At 41.0% G+C, this 18,608-nt stretch overlaps 1 protein-coding gene across 1 annotated transcript in view; it reads right to left on the bottom strand.

Moving 5' to 3' along the window:
* LOC124593885 (juvenile hormone acid O-methyltransferase-like) overlaps positions 1-18,608 on the bottom strand; it is a 139,510-nt gene that overhangs the window by 113,738 nt on the left and 7,164 nt on the right. The window contains exon 3 of the mRNA XM_047132231.1: positions 17,717-17,849. Within this exon, the coding sequence (XP_046988187.1) occupies positions 17,717-17,849 (133 nt within the window). The remainder of the gene's footprint in view (positions 1-17,716; positions 17,850-18,608) is intronic.

Below are 18,608 nucleotides of genomic sequence, written 5' to 3'. Positions count from 1 at the left end.
CAGTGTACTGAGCCCAGTAAGTGAATTGCATATATTCCGGTGAGAAAGAACACTGGCAAACAGTCTTCGCTACATTAGGTTACTTAAACTGGTGTCACTCTGAGCTAGAATTTATGGTCAGTGACTAAGTGTAACGTCAATGAGTCGGATGTGGGTTTTGCAACTGTGAAATACTTTCCTACATTACAGAAGCGAATATTAAATTTGAACTAATATTGCGAAAATTTTGAACTGGGATAGCTTAGAATGAAAATTTTTCTGTTTATTGCAAAGGAAAACAATTGATTTTCTAAAACATTCTCTGTCATATACAACTTGTAACAGGTCACGTCGACCAAATCATATGGAAGAACTGACAGCGACGTATATCGGAAGGCAGTACGATCCCTTGGCTTTTAGTTTCGCAGTATTCGGCAGCCATTTCTAGGCGCAAGTAAATGAAGAAAGGCAGCGCGTCTTTGTTATCGAGTAACGTCTTCATCAATTACTTTAGTTTTAATGTAATCTACAAGTAATTGCTGATGTTTGATATTAACATGAAAAGGATTCCGTAGACAGGGAAAGAACCTCTTCTTGGGCAGCTACTTCTATAATGACCAAAAGGCATTAAATGATCTTCAAGCACATGTGTTCCAGCAGCGGTATGAAGAAAATGATAGTAATAATGACGGTAATAATCGAATTATCAGGTAACTTCACACTTCACAGTGGATTTTCTCGAACTAAGACATTTGCTGAATTAGTGAAAATTTCAAAATGGCTTCACATCGAGGCTATGATGCCTAGAAGAGTTTTTACATCCTGCTGACATGAGAATAGCATAATCTCCGCGTCAGAAGCTTACTTCTACTTAACCACTCGATACACTCGCATTTTTTCCACAGTAACTAATTTTGTAAGCTAATCACGTCATCCGTTACAGCACACTCCTGGGGCTGGAAAATGAGGTCACAATGGTCTGGTGGAACGAACTATGACAGGTGCAACGCATGGGTTCTGGCATTTACTTTTAAGAGGCACAAAAATTTTACTTTATCCATGGTAGCATCAACAGAACGACGTTTTAATCCAGAATCCGCATTAAACATCACGTTCCTTCATTACCAACTGGGCGGAGCCGGTTTACGTTGGGAAATGACACAGGCGGAAGTCATGGTAAACAGAAATACTGTCACCAGTAAACTTGCTTACATTAGAAAATTTTGCATTATTTGATGAACCGATATGCATTTAAAGGCACAGGGCTCTTATTTTACTGGCACTCGATTGAACTAGAGACGTTGAAAAATTTGGTGCTGGACTGTGATTCGAATTCGTATCTCCTCTTTCGAGGATCTGAATCTCTCGGAACAGAATAGTTCAATCATTTCGTTCCTTTTACCAAGACTGCAATCTTCTCTAGATCTCCTCCAAAGGTAAGAATGTGGGTCCGAATCCTGATCAAGTACAAAAAAAAATTCATAATTTCATTTCAAGCCCTATTACGTACACACCGGCCTGGTAGCGAAAATTAACGTGCATTTTTAATGTCTGTTCACGTGTTGCCAACAATCGCAATAGGTGTCGTTATTTCCGGTCAAACAAGCACACATCTTACTATTGGTGACCAAGCAATTGTTACTTCAGCTGTATTCGTGGATTATAAAGAAGGACGGTATGTGTGGGGTTCGATTGTGGCTCAGGCACAACAATTTGAATCCTTATTTTAGATTCAAACACCTAGCAGATGGTAAGAGAAGGCCCAGGAAAGTCGTTGCACGTGAAAATCGCAACTAATCTCGTCCTTTAAATAGCGGTTTATGAGTTCTAGCCACTATTGGCCTTGTAAAAGTAAGTGTAAACACATGCATCTTCCATAGCCCTGTGGTAACTTGCTGAGCTGTAAAAAAGCGGCTGTTATTGTTTGCGGTTCCAGTCTCTCGACTCTAACGATTTTATCCCTTGTGTGAAAGAGCTACAGGCAGTCAGATCAAACATCGATAAGGAAATCGCAAGGGAATACTTTCTGCTCATAGTACAATGGTGAAAAACTTACAATGCTGCACAGCAGGTAACGCCTCTTACCGTTGCTGACAAGTAAATTTTGGGTTTCTAGGAATACATAACTTTATTTATGAAATACCACATTTGCATACCACTTGAGTATGACACAGCATACCAATCAAACACAAACCCAATCGAAATCTAAGTGAATAGTATTTTACTAATTCGTGCCGAAAGAGACACCCGCGTGTATAGATATTCAGTTTTATTGAAACAGAGTTTCGTCGTAAGGTTATCGTGGGTAGTTTTATTTCATTTCTTATAATACAATGCACAATTTTCGTAAGGTTATTTTCGTGTTGTTAAAAGAATAGTAAACATGAGAGGGAAATTAATCATCAATGATATATGCGAATTCTCTGATGTTATCTATAACAGTCCGACAATGCACATGCAGTTTATTGATTACATGCATATAGAAAACTTGTTCTGAATTAAAGCTGTCAAACAAGGTTTGAAGAAGAATAAAATGCCATTACCACACGTCAGTTAGTGTAGAAAATGCCTTTCTTACGTATTTTTTCTCGATGTGGCCCGCGCGGGGTTAGCCGAGCTGCCTGATGCGCTGCAGTCACGGACTGTGCGGCTGGTCCCGCCAGAGGTTAGAGTCCGCTCCCTGGCATGTGTGTGAGTGTTTGTCTATAGCATAATTTAATTTAAGTAGTGTGTAAGGTTAGGGACTCATGAGCTTAGCAGTTAAGTCCCATAAGATTTCACACACATTTGAACATTTGGCACGATGCGCTCTCCCCATACATAATACAAAAATTGCGAGATGTATTTACTGCCTGGCCGTCTATTAAACCTGAAAAGAACAAAATGTCGCAGAAGTTAGCTCTTTTTCGACATGCGACTATTTTGGGTTGAGAAGTGAAGGGAATTATGTTTAACGTTTCATTAGACTGATAACTTCTGAGAGACAGACAGTTACAGTTTTTCTTTTGCATTGCACGGCGTTTTCAACAAACATTTAGCGCAATAGAGTAGCTCAAGTGGAAAGGAACACCTCCTATTTAAATTTCTGCATCCTACACTGTTGGCAGTTCTGTGTAGGTGGCAGTTACGTGATTTTATTTCGATGATTCGAAAATAGAGTCGAATGTATGCACTGGGTAGCCGAGGCAGCTAGTTCATGGCGATTCGGTCAACCAAGTAAAGGAATGTACAGAACATGCTTCACAACACTACAGGGAGCCTGTTAGTCAGAATTCTCATCTAGTATGGAACAACGTTTTACGATAGAAAAATGTTTCACAGAGAAGAGGATTTGGTGGTCTATTGGGCTGATGATAGGTTCCTATACCTCTGGTCTGGATTCGATTCCAACTTCAGCAGTAATCTTTCTTATGGTAATTATTTATTTCTAGTGACGGAACAAACGCCAAGTAGGATCACAGGTCACTTATTTCATCTTTCATTTGAGCTTTTGTATGTCGATAAAATTGGTTCTGAACTGGAGATGCAATTCAGACCACCCTTAACGCGGAATTTGATCCTTTCGTGACAAAACAGCTCGACAATAATTTGTTGTTTGTTCAAAACTGCAGATTCCTCAACATCTCCACATATTGCGCGTGAATGGGTTCGAATTCTGGCCCGGCACTAAAGTTTCCATTATGTATTATCAAGCTCTAGCATGAGAACACCTATCTGCTGGTGGATAATAATTTAGATTTTGAATGTATTTTTATTCGTTGTCAACACTAACGATATCTGACGTTTTTGACGCTCAGTGAGACACAGAACTATTTGCGAGGTCATTGTAAATTCAAGGATGTTATTCCGAGCTGCAAGTTGAGAAAAATTCGGTAGTTGAAGTCTCTCAGTGTGCAGTCAACAACGATATGTGTGTGGTTCGATTCCCAGTTAGCACTGAACTCTTCGTCATATTATTTCTAGTTCAAACGTGCTCACATGTTGCTGCTGTTGTAACAAATCCATATTTAACGTTCGTTTTCTGTAGGATATAACAGCGATAAGTGCCAGGTTGGAGTTCTGGGAAGAAAAAAATTAATGTTTCGTCTAGTCATTTCAGTTAAAACATCAAGCTACTGCCGAGAAAATCTGATAAGTCACAGTTGATTGTGCTTCAATTACAATCCGATTAGGTTCTGGGTTCGAATCCCTATCCCACACAAATCTTTACCTCACGGCATTTCAAGTAAGTTACATGTAAAGAAGCAATATTTAACATCTCTCGTAGTTCGTTAAAAAGGACAATAGATGATGAGTAGGAATTCGCGTCCGATAAAAATGTTTCGTTATGTAATTTAAAGTTGATATTTGCTAACTGATACTGTCTCAAATCGAGGTATATAGCTCTCTGTATGCCTAGTCAGGAATGACTGTTGGTTTTCGTCAGTCACGAAGACTTTGCTTAGTTTGCATGACCTGGGTTTGAATCCATATGCAGAACAAGACGGTTCGTCGTGTCATTTGAAGTTCATACATTTTCTCAACTAGCTGCTCGTGAATAACTTAAATTTTTAATGTCATTTTGTGTTAAACAATAAGTACGGTATGTTACGTTGAAGAGGAAATCATGAATAGGACGAACTTACTACGTGTTTTACCTATCTGAAGTAAGCATTTCAGGTATGTCATTTATTGTAATAAATGTGAGCTTACAGGCCTTAAGGACAGTGTTATCTGTGATAAAGGGTTCCCTGATATTTGTAGTATCTTGGTTTTACTTTACATCTTGAGTTATTGCGATACAGAGCAGTGTTTTCTAGTGGTGATTTGTTGGAACCATTTTCAATAGTCAAACGACTGTACCAAGGAGCGATTAGAGGACCTGCTAATCAGTTGCGTTATGTGGGTTGCATGCGAATAAGGCGAAATGCAAGTCAGGTCGTTCGGATACTCGTGAGCACGACTGTACATGATGGTATAAATACTGAAATCAATTGTAAAATAATTAATTTGTGTTTAAAGTGGAACATGTTCCAAATATTATTTTCAATGTGTAGTCCATCAGCGCCATCTGTGAATGAAGTTATGAACTTCTTATATCAGCACGAGAGAATGTCTTACGTAAGTCATGCTGACGTAAATTCACTCAACGCTTGACCTCGTTTGCACTGACGTAAATTACTGCTCTACGTCAGTACTACGTTTATCTAGAAGCCACACGCTGCTGAATAAAATACAAGTTGAAGCTCCCAGTGACAACTGAAGGAAGCTTGGCCTGCAACCAGTGCTGTCCATCGATCTCACGCAAATATTAACCGATTTTGGAAATTCAAAATGCTAAAATCATCGACATAAAAAGAACTATTCAGAAAAAAATACAATGAATAATCATTTTCTAATTAACATTACCCAGTTTTTATTATCTCTATCGTTCTGAAAATATTTCAAAGTGAAATGAAAACATGATGTAAAGATTTCCTAAACTTTCTCTAATCTTTTATTCACTTGTAAAGTTGAAAGCTTTCAGTAAGTATATCTGTAGAAATTTTTTCACTAAAAGTTCCAAGCAAACTTTCATAGTCGTTTTCTGTGAACTTACAATATTCTTTCTATGAAAGACGTTAATCGCATAGATAGGACAGTTTCTTATGAAGTTATATAGAGAAATGTCAGTGTCTGATTTCAGTAGCGTAAGTCGTTTAAAATCAAGAAATGGATCGTATACTTTGAGAAAACTATTTGGTTGATTAGTATTCCACATTCCCTGTGGGAATATTACGTTTCCTCATTCTTTCTGTAGGGTAGGTTAACGTGGTCGAATAATGAAGAGTCAAGTAACTGATTAATTTTACGATTTGTCTGCAATGTAACAAATACGAAATAAGGTATATCACATTCTGCAGAGTTCTAGTAACTAGTGATATCTAGTTCGAAATTTTTCTTACATCTCAATCCTGCAACTGCTACAATTTTTATTTCATAAAAAGATATCCGAACTCATGGATTTTCCAGAATATTTTTTCATTGTTCTAACTTGTAAGTTGGTTCATATTTAACAATCACTACACAAATTTCCATCAATTCGATTAGAAATTTTCCTTCCTTAGGAAGTGTATTTTTAATTTCAACTCCAGCATCATTATAATCAGGCCATCTAAGAATTGCATCTTCAGAACTACAAGACCTAGTAAAAATTACTGTTAAATCTCCTTCCCACCTAATTTTTTATGATCTATAAAAAATCCACCATGAATTAATAATGGATAAAGTACTTCATTTTTCATACTCTTTATTTTTCCGTTATTAATTTATCCTTATAAGCTTATTTTATCATAACACATGAAGTCAAATATAACACTGCTGCTGATGAAATAAAAGGATGTTTGATTGTAGATAAAATATCATTTCCTTTCTTTATGCTCACAAAATCAAACAGTTTTGCCACATACTTATCGATTAATTTTTTATTGGATTTTCAATCACATGTTGGATTATCTGATTCTGATCTATCTGGGTTAACTAGAACAATTCTTAAGTTCATGTATAGCTGTGCATAATTTGGATGAAGTCACAAACATTTATTTGAATATCTGTATCCAAGTTGGGTGCATTTAAATTATGTTTACTTTTCCCATTCGCAGAGAATGAGTAGAACTGATAACTCTCGATTTTCCTCATGATTTAGTAAGGATAAAATTTATTAAAACATTTTAAGAACAACTGTTGCACGAGCACAATTAACATCAATCAAATTGTCATTTTCATCACTTACAGTAATTTCTAAATCTTGACTGGGATCTAAAACAGGAAGATTTACAGGATAATATGGTTCAAAAATTATTGGTCTTCCAAAGTAAGCATTTGGTTTAAATGAAAAAATAATAATATTGGTTTCTCTGCGAAAACGATCAGTATGTTTAACAAACATTCCATCAACCAAATTAAAATTTATATCAATTAATTCGAATGGAGTAATTTTAGGAATATCTTTAGCAACAGTCTTTTCATTAGCTTCAATAATTTGATTACTAAATTCTAGCTCTCTTCCAATATTATCTTCTCTTATATCCATTCAGAATTTTACATTACTCTCAGTAACAATTCTATTTAAAATTTCATCTGGCTTAATATGAATATTTGGATATTTCGATTGAAGAAATTTTTCTAACTTTTTTAACTATTCTCATCTACAGGAATTTCTGTTGCTTCTGTGTCACAAAATAATTCATTATTTTTCGATGTAATATTGTAGTTAAAAAAGTTTAATAAAGGCCAATTAGTGAAATATTCTTGTAAGTAATGGTTAATCTTTTTTCAACAATAGATGACTTACCGTGCAATTGAAATAAGCATTCCACTTACATTAATAAAAATTGTATTTAAAAAAATGAGATGCAGTCAAGACTGTTTTAGCGGTCGCACAGATTGGGAACCAAAAATAAGAATTCTGGAACAGAAATTAAAAAAATAATCATCGTTTAGTTTTACGAAAACTCAATCCGATATGTAATCATAGGACCAATTGTCCCATAATTTATCAATGTGGCTGTTCAACATGTAATCCAACACATTTTTTTCTCAGCCACTTTTGGTGGAAAGTAATGTGGAATTTGTTGTGGGACTTCATGAAATGTTCTCGCTTCAAACACTGTAAATTCATGAGGTGCCCATCGGTGGCGGCGCTATGTACAGTCTTCAAAATGGCGTCTGTAACAGAGGTGTGTTCCCAGCAGAGAGTTTCTTTTGGTGGAAGACCAGAGCATGGCAGACACTCATAGACACTTGTAGAATGTCTACTTAATCCTGCCAGTGAACAAACGCACAGTCAGTCACTGGGTAAGGCATCCATCATTATCGAAATATGGTCATGTATATCTGTCTGATCTAACGCATGCCAGCAGCCTGCACGCAGCTGTTACTTCTGTGGTGTTGAAACATGCGAACACTCACGTTCGAGGTGATCGACGGATCACAAACAAACACCTCGCTGGACAACTGGACGTCTCTGTCAGAAGTGCTGACTCACTTGTCTACCTGTTGAGGTATTCATCAACCCTACAGCCCGAATCTCGCACTTTCCGTTTGTTTTTTCCAATGAATCATGTACTCTGCAGGAACCAGTACGTGGTTGATACGGAGGTTTTTGATGCAGCAAGACGTTGGCTCTGACAACAACGAATACAGTGGTACCATGTGGACATACAGACCTCCCAGTAAGGTGACGTAAAGCCACCGTATTGAATGAGATTACGCTGAAAAATAGGGTTTTGTTGCCTAAAGAGAGAGGAATAATACGGTATATTGAAATCCTGAATAAAATAACATGTTTTCAGAAAAAAAGTGATGCATTACTTATTGAACGGCTTTTGTATAAATAACCGTCTTCCATTTTAAAATTTCCCGAGCAATTTAACTTAGGTCGGCTGTGACTGCACCACCATCGCCAACTTCATGCTGGTCGCGAAAACTGGAGCTATTATCCTGCATTTTCCGTTAGGTAGTTGAATCAGTAGTATGAGTGTGGCATCTGTCATCAGCCAGTGGGTGGGATTTAGTTCTCATCACTCCAACCCCCTGGTGGTGTCTGTATACCCTGCTACTTCGGCCTTTCCGACACGCAGAGGCCATCCACAGCGTGGTATTTATGTAAATAAAAGCATAAAAAGTCCTATCCTATTCCAGAAGTGGCGTCAGTTGTTTAATAACATTAGACATGGACTGGGTATCACAACTTCAAGGAGCACGAAATGGTATGACTGCATAGGTCAGTCATTTGTAAACTAGATGGCGGAATTCAGTTCATTGATAGGGTAATAGGAAAATGCAACCAGTCTACAGAGAAGTCTGTTTACGAAACTATTGTGTGACCCATCAGTAGTATAACTTGTGCCAGTTCGAGCACAACCTGCATTGTTGCCAGATTTCCCTCCCTTATGACAGTGTGCTCTTTTACCAGGTATTTCCCTATCCCTACACCTCCACCTACTCCATCACCGTCCCTTTTACCTCATATATGCCATGGACGTAGGGCAACTGAAGTGTAATATCATAGGAGTGGGAGAAACAAAGGATTTTTTTCATTTCCCGCCAATTTCATGTTAAGAAATGTGACCTAGCAAGTGTGTTCGTATTCCCAGGTCCACCATCTTCGATCGCCATCTTGGATTCTCATGTCATAGACCTGTCAATTGGCATATATGAGGTAAAAGGAACGGTGGTGGAGTAGGTGGAGGTGTAAGGATAGGGGAATACCTGGTAAAAGAGCACACTGTCATAAGGGAGGGAAATCTGGCAACAATGCAGGTTGTGCTCGAACTGGCACAAGTTATACTACGGATGGGTCACACAATAGTTTCGTAAACAGACTTCTCTGTAGACTGGCTGCATTTTCCTATTGCCCTATCAATGAACTGAATTCCGCCATCTAGTTTACAAATGACTGACCTATGCAGTCATGCCATTTCGTGCTCCTTGTAGTTGTGATACCCAGATATTCGTGCAAGAACATTACAGTTGCGACTCATTGATACGGCAATCGTAAGATAATACGTTTTTCAATTCTTGAAGTGCACAGTTTTACATCTCTGAACTTTTGAAACAAGTTCTCGATATTAATTCTTAAAAAGATGTGGCTGATATCTGTAATCCTTTCTGTGATAGTATTTTGTTACGGGCTACTGCAACAGCTGCATAACTTCTGAAGTTACTATTAGATTTTTCTGCCTGGTAGTTACTTTAAAATATGAACAGCTAGGTCTTGTCTCTGGTTCACAGCTCTATTTCTTTCTTAATCTGTTGATGATCATCCGTCCCAGGTAGCACGTGCGTCGTCCCTACCAACAAATCTTCATTCCAGTCACAAATATTGCATGATATCCCAAGCGATTGTACTTTCGATAATAAGCGGACTTATGGGACTACATGACACATACATATACGTGGCTGGAACGCCCGTCTACTAGTCATCTGATTATGTGTGATGCTCGTATTCGAAGCGATTTACTTTTGTGTTAGTGTTCCTGGACCATAAAAGCTCAGAAAACCATAATACACTCCTGGAAATTGAAATAAGAACACCGTGAATTCATTGTCCCAGGAAGGGGAAACTTTATTGACACATTCCTGGGGTCAGATACATCACATGATCACACTGACAGAACCACAGGCACATAGACACAGGCAACAGAGCATGCACAATGTCGGCACTAGTACAGTGTATATCCACCTTTCGCAGCAATGCAGGCTGCTATTCTCCCATGGAGACGATCGTAGAGATGCTGGATGCAGTCTTGTGGAACGGCTTGCCATGCCATTTCCACCTGGCGCCTCAGTTGGACCAGCGTTCGTGCTGGACGTGCAGACCGCGTGAGACGACGCTTCATCCAGTCCCAAACATGCTCAATGGGGGACAGATCCGGAGATCTTGCTGGCCAGGGTAGTTGACTTACACCTTCTAGAGCACGTTGGGTGGCACGGGATACATGCGGACGTGCATTGTCCTGTTGGAACAGCAAGTTCCCTTGCCGGTCTAGGAGTGGTAGAACGATGGGTTAGATGACGGTTTGGATGTACCGTGCACTATTCAGTGTCCCCTCGACGATCACCAGTGGTGTACGGCCAGTGTAGGAGATCGCTCCCCACACCATGATGCCGGGTGTTGGCCCTGTGTGCCTCGGTCGTATGCAGTCCTGATTGTGGCGCTCACCTGCACGGCACCAAACACGCATACGACCATCATTGGCACCAAGGCAGAAGCGACTCTCATCGCTGAAGACGACAGGTCTCCATTCGTCCCTCCATTCACGCCTGTCGCGACACCACTGGAGGCGGGCTGCACGATGTTGGGGCGTGAGCGGAAGACGGCCTAACGGTGTGCAGGACCGTAGCCCAGCTTCATGGAGACGGTTGCGAATGGTCCTCGCCGATACCCCAGGAGCAACAGTGTCCCTAATTTGCTGGGAAGTGGCGGTGCGGTCCCCCACGGCACTGCGTAGGATCCTACGGTCTTGGCGTGCATCCGTCCGTCGCTGCGGTCCGGTCCCAGGTCGACGGGCACGTGCACCTTCCGCCGACCACTGGCGACAACATCGATGTACTGTGGAGACCTCACGCCCCACGTGTTGAGCAATTCGGCGGTACGTCCACCCGGCCTCCCTCATTCCCACTATACGCCCTCGCTCAAAGTCCGTCAACTGCACATACGGTTCACGTCCACGCTGTCGCGGCATGCTACCAGTGTTAAAGACTGCGATGGAGCTCCGTATGCCACGGCAAACTGGCTGACACTGCCGGCGGCGGTGCACAAATGCTGCGCAGCTAGCGCCATTCGTCGGCCAACACCGCGGTTCCTGGTGTGTCCGCTGTGCCGTGCGTGTGATCATTGCTTGTACAGCCCTCTCGCAGTGTCCGGAGCAAGTATGGTGGGTCTGACACACCGGTGTCAATGTGTTCTTTTTTCCATTTCCAGGAGTGTATATCCTCTTAAAGAGGTCTACATGCTGAATATTTTATTATAATTGTATCAGTAGCATATAAAATTAACAGAGATTCATTGAGGCGAAGATAATGGTAACGGATAAATCTTAGAAAGCTTGTTAACGAAACGTTATGAAATAACAATCAAGGAGTCAGATGCATGAGTTACAAGAAGTCTGTGCTAGCAGAAAGGGGACGTAATTTACCATTGGAATGATACGCCACTTGGTTTCCTAGCAGTAATTTTAGGCAGTTTTAATAATTTAGTGAGACTGTGCAGTCATTCTAATTATATTTGTTATCGTTTATGGGAGAACTTTCGTGTAAACTGGTGTCTATCTCGGATTCGCCTGCGACTCCACCAACCCGCAACGCATCTCTGTTCAGCGTGTTATCGTCAGTCCAACACCTGCGGTCATGCTGGTTCCCGCCTATCTTGCTCAATCCACAGAGGGTCTCCCCCCCCCCCCCCCCTTCTAACAGCCGTGTACCGCAAGTCTCTAGAGGAACGGAGGGTTCCAAATGATTGGAAAAGAGCACAGATAGTCCCAATCTTCAAGAAGGGTCGTCGAGCAGATGCGCAAAACTATAGAACTATATCTCTTACGTCGATCTCTTGTAGAATTTTAGAACATGTTTTTTGCTCGCGTATCATGTCATTTCTGGAAACCCAGAATCTATGTAGGAATCAACATGGATTCCGGAAACAGCGATCGTGTGAGACCCAACTCGCCTTATTTGTTCATGAGACCCAGAAAATATTAGATACAGGCTCCCAGGTAGATGCTATTTTTCTTGACTTCCGGAAGGCGTTCGATACAGTTCCGCACTGTCGCCTGATAAACAAAGTAAGAGCCTACGGAATATCAGACCAGCTGTGTGGCTGGATTGAAGAGTTTTTAGCAAACAGAACACAGCATGTTGTTATCAATGGAGAGACGTCTACAGACGTTAAAGTAACCTCTGGCGTGCCACAGGGGAGTGTTATGGGACCATTGCTTTTCACAATATATATAAATGACTTAGTAGATAGTGTCGGAAGTTCCATGCGGCTTTTCGCGGATGATGCTGTAGTACACAGAGAAGTTGCTGCATTAGAAAATTGTAGCGAAATACAGCAAGATCTGCAGCGGATAGGCACTTGGTGCAGGGAGTGGCAACTGACCCTTAACATAGACAAATGTAATGTATTGCGAATACATAGAAAGAAGGATCCTTTATTGTATGATTATATGATAGCGGAACTAACACTGGTAGCAGTTACTTCTGTAAAATATCTGGGAGTATGCGTACGGAACGATTTGAAGTGGAATGATCATATAAAACTAATTGTTGGTAAGGCGGGTACCAGGTTGAGATTCATTGGGAGAGTGCTTAGAAAATGTAGTCCATCAACAAAGGAGGTGGCTTACAAAACACTCGTTCGACCTATACTTGAGTATTGCTCATCAGTGTGGGATCCGTACCAGGTCGGGTTGACGGAGGAGATAGAGAAGATCCAAAGAAGAGCGGCGCGTTTCGTCACAGGGTTATTTGGTAACCGTGATAGCGTTACGGAGATGTTTAATAAACTCAAGTGGCAGACTCTGCAAGAGAGGCGCTCTGCATCGCGGTGTAGCTTGCTCGCCAGGTTTCGAGAGGGTGCGTTTCTGGATGAGGTATCGAATATATTGCTTCCCCCTACTTATACTTCCCGAGGAGATCACGAATGTAAAATTAGAGAGATTAGAGCGCGCACGGAGGCTTTCAGACAGTCGTTCTTCCCGCGAACCATACGCGACTGGAACAGGAAAGGGAGGTAATGACAGTGGCACGTAAAGTGCCCTCCGCCACACACCGTTGGGTGGCTTGCGGAGTATCAATGTAGATGTAGATGTAGATGTAGGCAAGCAGCTAGAGGGCGCAGAACAGGCGTCACTCCAGACACGTATCTCTTGCTGCATTCGCTGCAGCTTCACTAGCCAATAGGGAAATTATAACCTCCCGCCGCTCGAGTATTTCTCCCAGCACGGAGCCGGCTAGAGCCAGTTCTGTCTTCGCCAGCCAGCGACTCAAGTACCACCACTATTTGGATACAGCCTCAGATGGGACGTCGCCCGCGACCTGCGCTCTGAGCCTTTGTGTTCCGCGCCGTGGACAAGTCGTACTGCCCGTGAGATACAACTTTGCATACGTACTTTGTTTTCTAAGACAGACTTTTCATTGCTCACGAGAACGTAATCTAAGCTCTCAAGAATCTATACCGGTTTCGTTTAAGAACAGTTATTTGTGATGAAACTTTCCTTCACAATACTAGGAAGAATCGCTGGAAAACGTTTATTTTCTTCTGTTGCGCTGCTTCAGAAATAGTGACTACTTGTGTTCTAAGTTTACTTGTTCAAATAAACAAAGTTAAATTATGTCTACTTGTGATAGTGTGGAAATATCCCGACTGACAAACACTTCATTCACATCTTATTGTAACATCTTGAATTAATCAGCGCAAAAGCGCGCATTAGAATTTAGCTGACCTTAGTGATATACGGGGGGGGGGGGTCAATTATTGAACTACATGAAATGAAAAACGTCATAGGTTCTCTGAATGGTTTGCGTTAGGAAGTTCAAACTGCACTGTTGGCTGCGTAGCATGATGGGAATTAGCATGCGCATTGTTGTTTGTCTTAGCAACGAAGGCCACCGTCATATGGATGGGTTCGTCAGTAACCAAAATAAACGCGTTTGGGGGACTGATAATCCACATTTCGCGATCGAGAAGTCTCTTCGCTCTCAGCACGTGACTCTGTGGTGGGCAATGTCCGGTCACGGATTGTCGGTTCGATATTCGTTGATGGTTGATGCCACGGTGACTACCGAACGGCACGTGACAGTTTTGGAAGATGATTCCATCTCCATTATACAATGTGACCCTCATTTCGACAAGATATGGTTCGTGAGAGACGGAGCTCGACCCCATCGAAACAAGAGAGTGTTTGATGTTCTGGAAGAGCACTTTGGGGACACACATTATGGCTCTCAGGTACTCAGAAGCCACTGCATGGGCCTCAACTGGCCGCCATATCCTCTGGATCGGAACACATGCGACACCTTTCTGTGGGGCTATATTAATGACACGTTTACAGCAATAACCCCAAAACCCTCTCTGAGCTGCAAACAGCTATTCAGGAGTTCATCGACAGCATCGCTGTTCCGACACTTCAGCGGGTCATGCAGAATTTCGTTATTCGTCTGCGCCACACCATCGCCAATGACGGCTGCAATATCGAACATGTCGTAATCTAAATCCGAATATTTGTAGTGACGTTCATATGTTGAATAAATTGTGTGCACGCCGTAGTTTGTACCTAATTTACGTTTTATTCAAATAGTTCAATAATTCTCACCCTGTAGAAATCATAATGATATACTAGTGCAGATTCGGCTGCTAAGAACTGGTTATTTTGGAAAGTCTCGGCAGATTATGTCTAAAGCCCCTTTTACGTGAACGATTTTGTTGTCTCCATTGACTACTCGTGACAAGTGAGTCTACTGCAGGACCTATGGCGTTGTACTAGTGTAACAAGTCTCGTCTGTCACGAGTGGTTGCTCTTGATGACACCTCAGCGCCAAATGTGCTTGCGTTGTGAGAGCTGTCTGCTCAGCAGTTTGGCTCTCGAAGTGAGGATATGAAGAGCAATCCGTTTTACTAAAATAAAATCTACATATTGTAACAGAATTGAGAAAAAGCAATGATGATAAAGTTTATTATTAATGATCAAGGCGAAATTCATAGCAGATGTTCTGGGCAAAGGACGTATGCTGAATTCTCCACTCTCTCGAGAAATGAAAGAATGGGCAAATTGTCACCCAAACACTTCGAAACATCTGCATTTATTTTCTCGAAAAATACACGCAACAACAAATGTTGTGCATCGCCCTTTTATTTGGAAATTCACGGGACAGAAAAGAAAAATTGGCCTGAAGCATGCGATTGTTTTCATTTGGGATGTGTTCAGATCACCAAATCAAACACACAGGACAAAATCCTCTGCTTCCCCCTGGAGGTTTTTCACTGCATTCCTGGGCCAACGTTAATATGTACAGACTTGAAACCATCGCTTATGCATCTTCGATGAGATTATCAAGCCTGTCTGGTCCAGTTTGTCCCACTCTCCAGTGACGATTCTGCGTAAGTCGCAGAGTATATGGTCGTTGTCGATGTGCGATTGGTTTCACTGTATCGAAGATGAACAGGTGCTCAAGGCTCATAAAGCATGAATTTTACATTCATTGCTTACTGGGCATTGTTGCTTCGAATGATCGTTCCTGTCATATTCCTCAATACTGATCACTGCTCCCGGGATACCCGCTAGGGTTGTGGCTAGAGTTCAGTCGAGAATCGTATTTCCGAGGATGTGCTGAACTTGAATGTCTCCGAACTTTTTTAATACGAAAACTCGCAAAACATTTTAAATAAAACAAACTTTATTAATATCTACTTCATTACTTTTCATGTCTATGGACTTATTTCTCAACGCAGTCACCTTGGTGACGAAGGCATTCCCCCAACGAGAGGCCAGTTTGTTGATCAGTCATTGTAGAATATTTGACTTTCTGACGGAATGAAAACCTTACCTCTAACTACACTGCTTCATCGCTATCAAAGCGAAGTCTTCTAAGCTGTTCTTTAAGCTTTGGAAAGAGATTGTGCTCTGTCACTCACAATGAGGTTGTTGTTATTGTGGCCTTCTGTCCGAAGACTGGTTTGATGCAGCTCTCCATGCTATTCCATACTGAGCAAGTCTCTTCATACCCAAATAAGTACCGCAGGCTGCATGGTTCTGAATCTACTTACTGTATTCACCTCTTGGTCTCCTTCGACGATTTTTACTCCCTTCATTACGAGCACGAACAGCCCAGCGTCGGACGTTAGTGATGTCGATACAATCATCACCATACATAGCTTTCATTCTTCTATGAACTTCAATTGGATGCACGTTGTCTGCGGTTAGACACTCCATTACAACACATAGTTTCTTACGCACCGACATAGTTGCGGTACATACCGCTATTTTACACGCTACAATTCGAATCCATCTTACGTCAGTCGACTGAGAAATAAGCCAGACCTTTAGTACCTCTACCAGTATAAAGCACAGAATTAAAAATTCGGAGGCATTACTTTTCTACAAGCCCTCGTATCTGTCGAACAGTGACTTACTTGACGCATCAGCGCTCACAAGTTAGATATTTTACATTGTTACCTACGTTGTATGGAGGTACACGAGACGACCTACGGACTTTCACATTTCCTTTTAAGCACATCTGGTGCACGATTTTGCTTTAAATACCAGTTGAAGCTGACAAAAGGCATCAGGAAAAAGTGTTTATGGAATCTGCTGAAATAAATTTTTAAATTTATTGCAAACTCTTTGCATTGGGAACAAAATTTATTGTAACTTATATGTTTGTACAGTTCAAGGGAACTGCGTTCATTTGAATTATCAATTGAACAAGAACCGGTCTGATGCAATCAGACACCTAGATAACGTAGAGCCATAGACAGTAGTGTAATTGCATTCCAGTTCAGCCATATTCCAAGGGATAGTGCAGTATAATTTATTGTTATCAGCTTGGCCGGTAATACTGCATCTTCCGGTTCTTATCGTACATGAAACTCGGCAAGACTGAGTGCGCGGATGCCTCTCTCTGCCCTATGATTAGCCCTGTTCATTAACCACGGGACACCAGAAGACTCCTGTTGATGATCGCAGCAGGGGGTCGAAACGTCGAGTACTCGAGAACGTTGAAAAACTCTGAGAATCTTAAAGTCAATCGCAATGGGTACGACAGTCCTCAGATTTATAAAAGAAAATTCTTCCTGGCTAGTAACTTTAGTTTCGTTTGAGGAAAAGGCAGAATGCAGTGGTGGTCAACATGGTCCCTCCCACCCACAAGTGGGCGTTTCAGCTTTCGTGGTGGGCGGTAGCTGGTAGGGATTTTGAAAATACTTTTATTAGGCTTTAAAGAAAAATTTTGAAAATAAGGGACTGACTATGGTATGTTTTAACTTGATGTAGCTCGGCTTTATAAATTTTGTAAAGTAAACTTATCCCTACTTCATAAATCATATTTACTGTGTAATCGGTGGACGGTTAGAAAATTTTATACCTAACACAGAAACAAAAGTGGGTGGCAGGCTAAACAAGTTGACTTCTCCTGAAGTAGGGCATTTTTAGAATTATTAAACATAATTTCCCAAGTATTTCTAAGGTTTAGGAGAATATCGAGTAGACCTAAGGGTTACCTGCATGTACCGCGCCCAACGCGAGTCTTTCGCCATTTCTTCAAACGCTGTGTAAAACACCATGTTAGCTATTATGCTGAAGACAGCCTCTCCTCCAGGCACCAACAGCTTGTGAATGTTCTGGACAGCGCGCCTGTGAAAATATTAATGTCTTAGGAGGCGTTGCCCCAGTGGAGGACACATAAGACTTTCTGGTTTTTTGTAAGAATCAAATGAACGAATTACAACAAAACTATTTTGTGGTGAAAATTTACAACAATAATACTAAAAACCTACACAAAATAAGGTGTTTTTAATTTCACATTATGCAAACGAAGTTAAATTAACAGGCTTGAACTTGCTGTTCACAACGCCGAACACATTATGAGAACGATAACGTTGTAAATGTGAGCACAAAAATGAAATTACATGTAACGGTATATTCAGTGTCGTTATAGGTCTTCAATGTAACCATTCCTTGCTCTCTGTTAACATCTTGTGCTATTTGAAAACCAGCAGATTGAGCACACCTTGGTGAAAATTCAGAATGGCACTTCATTAATTCCATAAAAAAATTACTGACTACAGCTTTTTTGTTCCCGTGGCTTCAAACGTTGCATTAAATTATAGACTAATTGTAAAATTACTACTTTTTAGGGGCAAAGAACAGTTTTTCTAAAAATATAAGATGTCTATCCTCCAACCGATTAATGAAAGAGTTTTTAAAATTATCATACGAATATACCATTGTTGTACATAGCCCGGTATTAAAGCAACATGTTCTTCTAATGGACTCTTAGGGACAGGGAAGGACCCTGCTCCTGAATTTTGCAGCTAATGCGCTATCGACGGCATTTTTTTTTACTGTCACTGCATCCCATTGTGATTTCTTTGAAATTCTCATTCTGGCACG

This window comes from Schistocerca americana, chromosome 2, assembly GCF_021461395.2.
Source record: "Schistocerca americana isolate TAMUIC-IGC-003095 chromosome 2, iqSchAmer2.1, whole genome shotgun sequence".
Classification (NCBI taxonomy): Eukaryota; Metazoa; Arthropoda; class Insecta; order Orthoptera; family Acrididae; genus Schistocerca; species Schistocerca americana.
Note: the sequence above shows the minus strand (reverse complement) of the source record. Positions and strands in the feature narration are given on the sequence as shown.